General features: G+C 52.4%; 3 protein-coding genes across 3 annotated transcripts; all 3 read left to right on the top strand.

Moving 5' to 3' along the window:
- Window positions 1-143: 143 nt before the first annotated feature.
- Window positions 144-2331, top strand: ACA1_160170 (xanthine dehydrogenase; the record flags this gene model as incomplete). Its single annotated transcript, XM_004348557.1, has 9 exons — window positions 144-270; window positions 367-477; window positions 567-860; window positions 949-1025; window positions 1114-1224; window positions 1298-1582; window positions 1708-1777; window positions 1895-2041; window positions 2126-2331. 9 exons carry the CDS (start codon window positions 144-146, stop codon window positions 2329-2331), a joined length of 1428 nt encoding a protein of 475 aa, XP_004348607.1.
- A 569-nt stretch (window positions 2332-2900) lies between these two features.
- On the top strand, window positions 2901-4178 carry ACA1_160160 (cellulose binding domain containing protein; the record flags this gene model as incomplete). Its single annotated transcript, XM_004348556.1, has 1 exon — window positions 2901-4178. The coding sequence occupies one exon, from the start codon at window positions 2901-2903 to the stop codon at window positions 4176-4178; it is 1278 nt and encodes a 425-aa protein (XP_004348606.1).
- A 1997-nt stretch (window positions 4179-6175) lies between these two features.
- On the top strand, window positions 6176-6887 carry ACA1_160150 (uncharacterized protein; the record flags this gene model as incomplete). Its single annotated transcript, XM_004348555.1, has 3 exons — window positions 6176-6345; window positions 6398-6716; window positions 6867-6887. 3 exons carry the CDS (start codon window positions 6176-6178, stop codon window positions 6885-6887), a joined length of 510 nt encoding a protein of 169 aa, XP_004348605.1.
- Window positions 6888-8895: the final 2008 nt, after the last annotated feature.

Raw genomic sequence — 8895 nt, 5'->3', positions numbered from 1 at the left:
ACCTACAAGGCCGGCTACGACAACGAGGGCAACATCACTGCCGTCGATGTCCAGGTACGACGACGACGACGACGACGACGACTACACTACACCTGCTATGCTCCTACTGCCACCACTTCAGCGTCAGAGGCCCACTGCTAACGATGTCTCTTCTCCATTTTCAGTTGTACAACAACGGAGGCTACTCGCACGATCTGTCGTGGCCTGTTCTGGAGCGCGCCCTGTTCCATTCGGACAACGTCTACAACGTGCCCCACTTCCGGGTCAAGGGTACGCCGCCCCATATTTTTCTATTATTATTAATATGAAATATTAATATGAAATTTTCATTGTCTGTTGCTAATCAATTGTTCTTGCCTGGTGAAGGTCGCGTGTGCAAGACCAACCTGCCGTCGAACACCGCCTTCCGAGGGTTCGGTGGTCCCCAGGGCATGATCGTCACCGAGGCCTGGGTCGAACACATCGCCCACCAGCTCAGTGCGTTTTCCCTATTCCCTCCACCCCCCCCCCCCCGCTCGACTAGACTCGAGGCCTGACACGAAGCCCTTCGCTGCTGCTTTTGGCAGAGATGGAGCCGGAGGACGTGCGTAAGAAGAATATGTATCTGTACGAAGACAAGACCCACTTCGGGCAGCCGATCAACCTCAAGCTGCACGAGCTGTGGGACCAGTGCGAGGCCCAGAGCGACCTGCGCCAGCGCAAGAAGGCCATCGCCGAGTTCAACCGGGAGAACAGATTCCGCAAGCGCGGCATCTCCATGATTCCCACCAAGTTCGGCATCTCCTTCACCTTCACCCCGCTCAACCAGGGCTCGTCGCTCGTAAACGTCTACACCGACGGCACCGTACTCATCACTCACGGTACGTTGTGCGCCCTCCCTGCAGCTTCGCTCTTGTTCGCCACTGGTTGGCTCAACTTTTATTCCTCTTTTGCGACTTTCTTCTTAAGGTGGTGTTGAGATGGGCCAGGGCCTGCACACCAAGGTCATGCAGGTTGCTGCCAACGCCCTTGGCGTAGGCATGAAGGTGCGTGCTCCACGCTTGTCGTGTGTGTGTGTCGTGTGTCGAGTGTGTCGAGTGTGTGATTCATTAGGGGTTTTCTCTCGCGTCTCAGGATGTGCATGTGTCGGAGACAGCGACGGACAAGATCCCCAACGCCTCCGCGACGGCAGCCTCGCAGGGAACTGACCTCTACTGCATGGCCACCTTCAACGCCTGCGAGATCGTGCGTCCCCCCCACCAGCCCCTCTCTACCCTGAAGCACGTCGTCTGACCTTGCCAGTGCCGTGGGTCCACAGCTCAATGAGCGATTGGCACCGTTCCGCGAGAAGATGCCCGGCGCTTCGTTCAAGGAGCTGGTGCAGGCGGCCTGGTTCGACCGCGTGAACCTGTCGGCGCAGGCCTTCTACAAGGTGCCCGTGTCGGGCTTCAACTTCGAGACGGGCGAGGGCAAGCCCTTCTGCTACTTCACCTCGGGCGTCGCCGCCACGGAGGTCCAGATCGACACCCTCACCGGCGATTACCGCCCGCTCCGCACCGACATCGTCATGGACGTCGGCAAATCGATCAACCCCGCCATCGACGTCGGCCAGGCACGTCGCAACACCTTTCTCGCTCATTTCATTTCGTTTCGTTCATGTTTGACTTTTTTTTGTTAGTTTTATTTGAGCTTTTGGCGCCAACCTAACGTGTGCGGTTCTCCCAAAAGATCGAAGGCGCCTTTGTGCAGGGCGCCGGTTGGCTCACGATGGAGGAGCTGGTCTGGGGTGACAAGGACCGTACGTGCTTCCCTTCGTGCGAGCGTGGCCCTTTGCTTTTCAAGAATGTCGCCCTTGACTTGGTGATCCGTTCACAGTTTCTAACATTCATTTGGTGATGATGGCATCGTGTGGTAGACCCGTGGGTGCGACCGGGCCGCCTGAGGACGAACGGTCCTGGCGCGTACAAGATCCCGTCGTGCGACGACATCCCCCGCGAGTTCAACATCACTCTCATGAAGGATAGCTCCAACCCCAGCGCCATCCACTCTTCGCGGGCCATCGGTACACACCACCCACTCTTCGCGTTGTGTGTGTGGTGGTGGTGGGTGGTGTTGGGTGGGATCGCTCACACCTTTCCCGCCACAGGCGAGCCGCCGCTGTTCCTGGGCTCTTCGGCGCTGTTCGCCATTCGAAACGCCATCGGCGCCGCGCGAAAGGACGAGGGCCTCGACAACTGGCTGCCCGTTCACGCCCCGCTCACCGCCGAGCGCATCAGGATGGCCTGCACGGACGGATTCACTAAGTCGGTGCTCGACGGCCAGACAGACTTCTTTGCCAAGGGCAGCTTCTGAGGTCACCAAACTGTGGGAAAAAAACACATACTCTCGCCACAATGCCTTGCGACCACGACACACGACACGACTCGACACGACACGACACACACCATCATGGCACACGAGGTTGTGAGGGTTGCTTGTGTGATCTCTGCTCAACACGTGATGTGATATCGCAGGGAGATCAATATATTTATTTAGTGTGGGTTTATCTGCACAGCCGAAAAGCGGCTCTATCGGTGTGTTTGGCCTGGTGGAACACACCGGCTCTCCACCCACTGGCTCCGACCAATACAGAAACGCACCCACTAGTAAATTTCAAATGAATTCCACAGTGATTGGTGATTTTAAGCGTCGGAGTGTTTTCCATTGGGCCAATGATCATGACTCCGATGAACGACCACACCAACATGCGAAATGCCAGTGGACCTCTACACTGGGACTTGTCCGCCAGCGTCGCACCCAGCCAGCTATAAAACGGGCCACCTCACAGTCGTCCATATTCACTCATCAGCTCTCTATCTGTTGCACACACCAGCCCAGCCAACAGAACTACCCCACTCAACACCTTCATCACTCTCATCGACATGAACAAGCTTCTCGCCTTCGCGGTTTTCGCCGCGCTCCTTGCCCTGGCCGCGGCCGATTGCCAGGTCACCGTCAAGCAGACCCTCGGCAGCGCCTGGACCGTCAACGGCCAGGACTACTCCCAGTGGAGCGTGACCCTGACCAACAGCGGCTCGGAGGCGCTCAAGTCCGTCGACCTCTCCATCATCAACGCCTCGCTCTTCGACCAGCTGTGGAACATCGTCAAGGACAACCGCGGCCTCTACGTGCTCCCCGACTACATCCTCCAGAACGGCGGCATCGCTGTCGGCGGCTCGTACCAGTTCGGTTACATCATCAAGACTAAGACCCAGGCCAGCATCGACGTCGAGAAGGCTGACTGCAAGGGCGTCTCGCCCTCTGTCGCCCCGTCGACCTCGCCCGCCGCCCCTTCGGCTTCGCCCGCCGCCCCGTCCGCCTCGGCCTCGCCCGCCGCCGCCTCGCCTTCGTCGTCGGCCTCGCCTGTCGTCGTCGCCTCGCCCGCTCCCGCCGGCTGCGCCGTGACCGTCGAGTCTGTCGCCCGCTCCGCCGCCAGCGGTGGCCAGTGGACCGAGGGTGACTCCAAGTTCCAGATCTACGACCTGACCATCACTGCCTCGGGCAACACCCCCGTCGATGGCGTCAAGCTCTCCATCAACGTGGCTGCTGACGTCAGCATCTACCAGTTCTGGAACCTCCAGCGCGTCGACACCTCCGCCATCTTCACCGTGCCCACCCCGTGGGGCTCCATCCAGGTCGGCGCGTCGCAGGGTGCCGGCTTCATCGTCAAGTCCAAGATCGGCGCCTCCACCGCCGCCCCCGTCGTCAAGGTCGAGTCCACCACCTGCAACGGCTCGCCCACCGCCGCCCCCTCGTCCTCCCCCGCCTCGCCTTCGCCCTCGACTGTGGTCTCCACCCCTCAGCCCAGCGCCGCCCCCTCGGGCTGCGCCGCTAAGGTCAGCGTTGTGGCCCGCTCGGCTGCTAGCGGCGGCCAGTGGCAGGACGGTGCCAACTACAACCAGATCTTCGACGTGACCGTGACCAACATCGGCACCAAGGCCATCACCGGCGGTCAGGTCCAGTTCGCCCTCGCCTCGGGCGTGTCGATCACCCAGTTCTGGGAGCTCAACCGCAAGGACGCCACCACCTTCGCCGTCCCGACCACCTACGGCCCCATCCAGGTCGGCGCCTCGCAGGGCGCTGGCATCGTCGGCACCTCGACTTCGTCGGCCACCATCGCCGTCCCCACTGCCACCCTCACCGGCCTCACCTGCAACTAAGCTTGCAAGTCTCCTCTGTCTCTCTTGACTTCATACTGGCGAAGCTAGAGGGTGATGCCCTCGTCTTCCACTGCTTCCAAAAAAAAAATATGATATTTTCACCACAACACCTACTTGTCCTGGTTGAACATATGACTGTGAGTGGATGAAAACATTTTTTTAAAAAATGTGAAATTAAAAGGCCTGGGTTTACTGCCCTGCCAGTTGTCCCATAACTCGAGTCGCGGCCAAGCGGTACATGTAGGCAGGAGAGGGTCGGTGTTCAGCACCATAAAACATCCAGTCAACAAATCACAATAGTGTACAATCCCTTGAGGGCCGCCACACGATCTCTGACCATGGGCACCATGGAGTAATTCTGCAGCGCAGTCAAAACGTGGATCGCCCACTTCATCCACCTCTTGCACAAAGAGGGTTCTCCAACTTGCTAATGACCTGTCCCACCTCGTTGTCAATGGACAGTGGGATAAAGTCTGCTGCAATGGATGCACCCAGATTTCATCAAGAGGTAGGTAGTCAATCATGGCGTGACATTGGCTCTTGATAAAGTACACGCCATTGATCTTGACGTCCTCATATGAATTTTGGATCGCCTCATCCATGACTGACATGGGCCACATTTCCACCTTTTGCTCAATGGCCTCAGTGGGAAATACAAGCATGGGGTCTCCAATCTTGCACCTCAACAGATCACACATCCACCTCACAACTTGAAGCACCAGCACAACAACATACTTGGTGGGTTGAACCATGACATGCATCAATTCCAGTTGGACATGGTGATCATGCTTTGGCTCAAAAACAGAGTGCCAACATGTGAGCAACTGGAATTGATGCATGTCATGTCATTTCAGCTGGTGTCACTGTGTTGCAGATGATTTTTTATCAACAGCCAATTTGGCACCAGACAAAACAGACACAAATTTTTTCTTCTATCCCCACCACAGAGATCACTGCCAAAATTTTGGAATATCTTGATCACTCACACGCCCATTTGCCATTTGTGCAGATTCATCAATCAATGCTGAAGGCATATAATGCTTCAATGACATGATGGCACATGAAGCAGTATATTCATCTTTGCTTGTCTTCAGGGCATGATAATTGCACCACAAATCTTTCCAGTTGTCAGTGGATTCAATGTTGCTGTGGCCTTCTGTCCAGATTGCACTGTTTTTATTGACAAATGTTGGTCTCCACACATGGGCAACTTGTTCCATATGGCATTGACAGTTTTGATCCAGCCCCCTCCTATGATTTTCACCAGGTGCAGTAGGACCTCCACCAGGAGACTCTCCATTTTCTATTGCAAACAACACTTTCATTTTTGCCAACATTGCACAGGATTTGCCCATCTTGCGCCATCCACTGTACATTGTGGTCCACTCATCAGGTCAAGCACATCTTTCTTTCATGGCCACCACAACCCCATGACAGAATCAAGTAGATGTCAGCCATCACATCATAGTCTTGGCCAGTGCTTACTTTGGGTGCTGTCCACGCCAGAGTGCCACACTGGGTCAGCGTCTTGCCTTCTTGCTTGATCTTGGCAAATCCCAGATCGCCAATTCATGCATTGTAGCTGTTGTTGATGAGGATGTTGCTGCTCTTGAGATCATGGTGGATGACCTTGTTGTTGTGGAGGTACTCAAGGCCATGCAGAACGTTGCACAGGATCTTGAGGCGCATCTCCAGTATGCACATAGTTGTCTGCTCCACCTACACCTGCTTCACCATTGGAAGGAGCACAACTTCTCCATGTTTCAGCACCTGGAGGCATCCATCTACTCCTTCAATGAGGAAGTAGGTGATATGACGTTTGCTCAGCTGGCATGGACTGTTCTGGGTGACACAGACCAGTCTTCCATGACCAAACTCAGGGAGGCGTACCAGGCTCAGCCTTACATGGGTGTGCTAACACCTGAGTGCTCTTTAGGGGACCCTGTGTGTGTGTGGGCATCCACTTTGGAGAGGTGCACTGCTGGAAAGACAGACTGATGGGTATGTGCAACTACCACAGACTGGGACCCAATGGAGTGGCAGAGATCACCATGCATGTGCTAGAAGGCCAAATTCTCTTGACCCAGGAAGCCATCAACACCCTGGGATTGGGGCACACCAAATTGGACAATTACAAGGTCAATGCCCTCAAGCAATCTGACAGAGAGTGCTTTTATCCAGTTGTGCCTTGCTCTCTTTCTGGATGCTCCTTTATGCAGTTGCAAGACACCACCAACACTGAGGATGACAAATTTGGACCCCATCTCTATGGGAATGCACAACCAGGGTGCCACTCACGTCAGTGCCTCTCAGAGGTGTAAGTGGATCACCAACTTTAACAATGTCAAGGTGATGAAAAAAATTGGAAAAGGCACATTGGGCACCATCTACACCACCAAGGTCAAGGCATATGGCAACAGTGAATTGGCCATCAAGCACTTCAACAAGCAGTCAGCTCTGGGTGAGAACACGCTCTTGAAGATCTTTCAGGAGAGCACCAACCTCACCAACCTCCAACACACCAACATTCTGATCTTTGTTTGCATCTGCTTGTTTTGTGTAAGTGCTCCTCTGAACAACCTCAAACTGCACCTTGCTTTTGCTTTCATACCCTCCATCAATTCCAAAATCAGTGGCCAACATGCTGCCCTCACATACAGTTCATGTTCAACCTCACACCATATTCAGTCAGTTGCACACATGCACTGAACTTCATTCTTCACATTTGTGCTGAATTGGAGCACTATTCCTGAAGTTAAAATTCCACCACAACAAAGCTCCAAAAATCACTTTTAACTCCACAAATTCCAACTTTTTATGAAATCATTTTCATCTCAAGTCCCTCAATATCACTTATAAAATCACACATGCAGATCCAAATCTTCAAAACTGCCCTGTAAATCAAAAATGTCAAATCTCACATGATTTTATAATTTTACCACAACAAAAATTCCACAGTCATTTGCCTCTCATTTCAAATGACCACAAGTTCAGAGACCCTTGCAGAATGTGTTGCTGTTCTTGAATGTCCATCTCTGTGTGCATGAAATGTTTGGATGTGTGTATGGGAGATAACAATGTGCTGTGTCCTTGTGTGGACAAATTTCTGTACCAATATGTGGTGCCAGATTTCCAAAGAGTGGTTTGTGGAATAGAGTCTGGTGTCAGAAATGAAATAAATTAGTAGCATGTATTTATTTGGTGCCACTTTTCTTCATGGCACTGTCCTGCCTTGCTTGAAAAATCATTGCACACTGATCACCAACACATGGAAAAATTGGTGGATGACTGCTTGCAGTGACATGTCACACCCTACATTGACCAAGGATATTCTTGATGATCTTTTGAGATTTGTTGTATCAAATGCACTGTCTGTTGACTGGAGACAGTCTGAAAAGTATGGTGGTTCAGGCCAATGCCAAATTGGTCAAGGAAAACATCAATGATGATGGAACAATGATGTTGTGCTATGGCAACATCACATTTTCGCTGCCTTACATGAATAAAGATGATGAATATGAATGGGTGGCATATGACAATGAAGGAAGCAAGTTGGTGGTTGGTCAAGAGGCATGTATCAAGCATGCCAACAACAACTCACAGCTATATACACAGAGAATGTTGTTACCAATTTGCAGCAAGAATCATTGGCTGCATGTTCATGTCAAGGGTGTAGATGTGTCCATCCTTGGGCGCATGGCCATTGACCTGTGTGGTGTACATCACACCAGTGTTGTGTGTATTCCTCCAGTTGCCTGCATGAATGATGTCATTGAGGGACGCTTCTTTTCTGTACCCACACAGTCAGTAAGCCACAACTCAGGCAAAGGCCTTTTCAGCATTGTACAAATCACTGGCATTGGTGTCTCATGGAAGTTGCATGTTGTTGCCAACAGCACAAATGCCCACTGTCCACAATTGCCAGAAGGACATCCAGCAGGTGTGGGAGGAGCAACAACCACATTGGCATTGCCACTGCTGCTGCTGCTGCTTCTGCACATCTCAGTGCACAGATCACAAGGCCAAAAGACCATTCCCATCCCAGCGCCCACAACATCCAATGAAAGAGGACTACAAAGACAACTTTGCTAACATTGTGGATTGGTCAAGATTCAACTTTCCACCATTCGAGGACCCCAGGGAGACTGGCATGGAGGTCCTATGCAGTCATGGTGTCTCTGCAAGAAGACACTCTGGTAGTAACACAATAGCTTTTGTCATCAGGTATTTTGAAAGAAGTCATCAGCAAGATGGATGTCAACACATGGTCTCAAAAGGAGCATCCATTGGCCATCATGTTAATGCTGCTGTCAGACGTTGATATTGCACCAGGTCAAAAACAGATCTACAGTGCCATACTAGAGTGCAGTAGAAGCAACAACAACCTCATCATGCTGTTGGAAATGATTCACCATGCAGGAGGTGTGCCACCACTCTAAATCATCAGTCACCACAAAAAGTGGGCGCTGTTGCTCTTTGATCTGTTCTGTGAGTCATCTCACATGCATCTCTTGGTACACAAGAGCAACTCTCACATTGTCACATTCATGGATCTTGCCAAGTGTGCCCTCATTTGGAACAACATACCACTGATGGAAAAGATCATCAAGTGTAGCAACCACTGAGTGTCCACCTGGTTGCCTCCCCATCCAAGTTGTGCCTTGTGCACCTGGTAGCTGAGGGTCTTCATTGGTGGGAGATAGTTGTCAGGCATCCA

This window comes from Acanthamoeba castellanii (assembly GCF_000313135.1).
Source record: "Acanthamoeba castellanii str. Neff unplaced genomic scaffold scf7180000084724, whole genome shotgun sequence".
NCBI classification, from domain to species: domain Eukaryota; phylum Discosea; order Longamoebia; family Acanthamoebidae; genus Acanthamoeba; species Acanthamoeba castellanii.
This window is presented reverse-complemented; position numbering and strand designations above follow the sequence as displayed.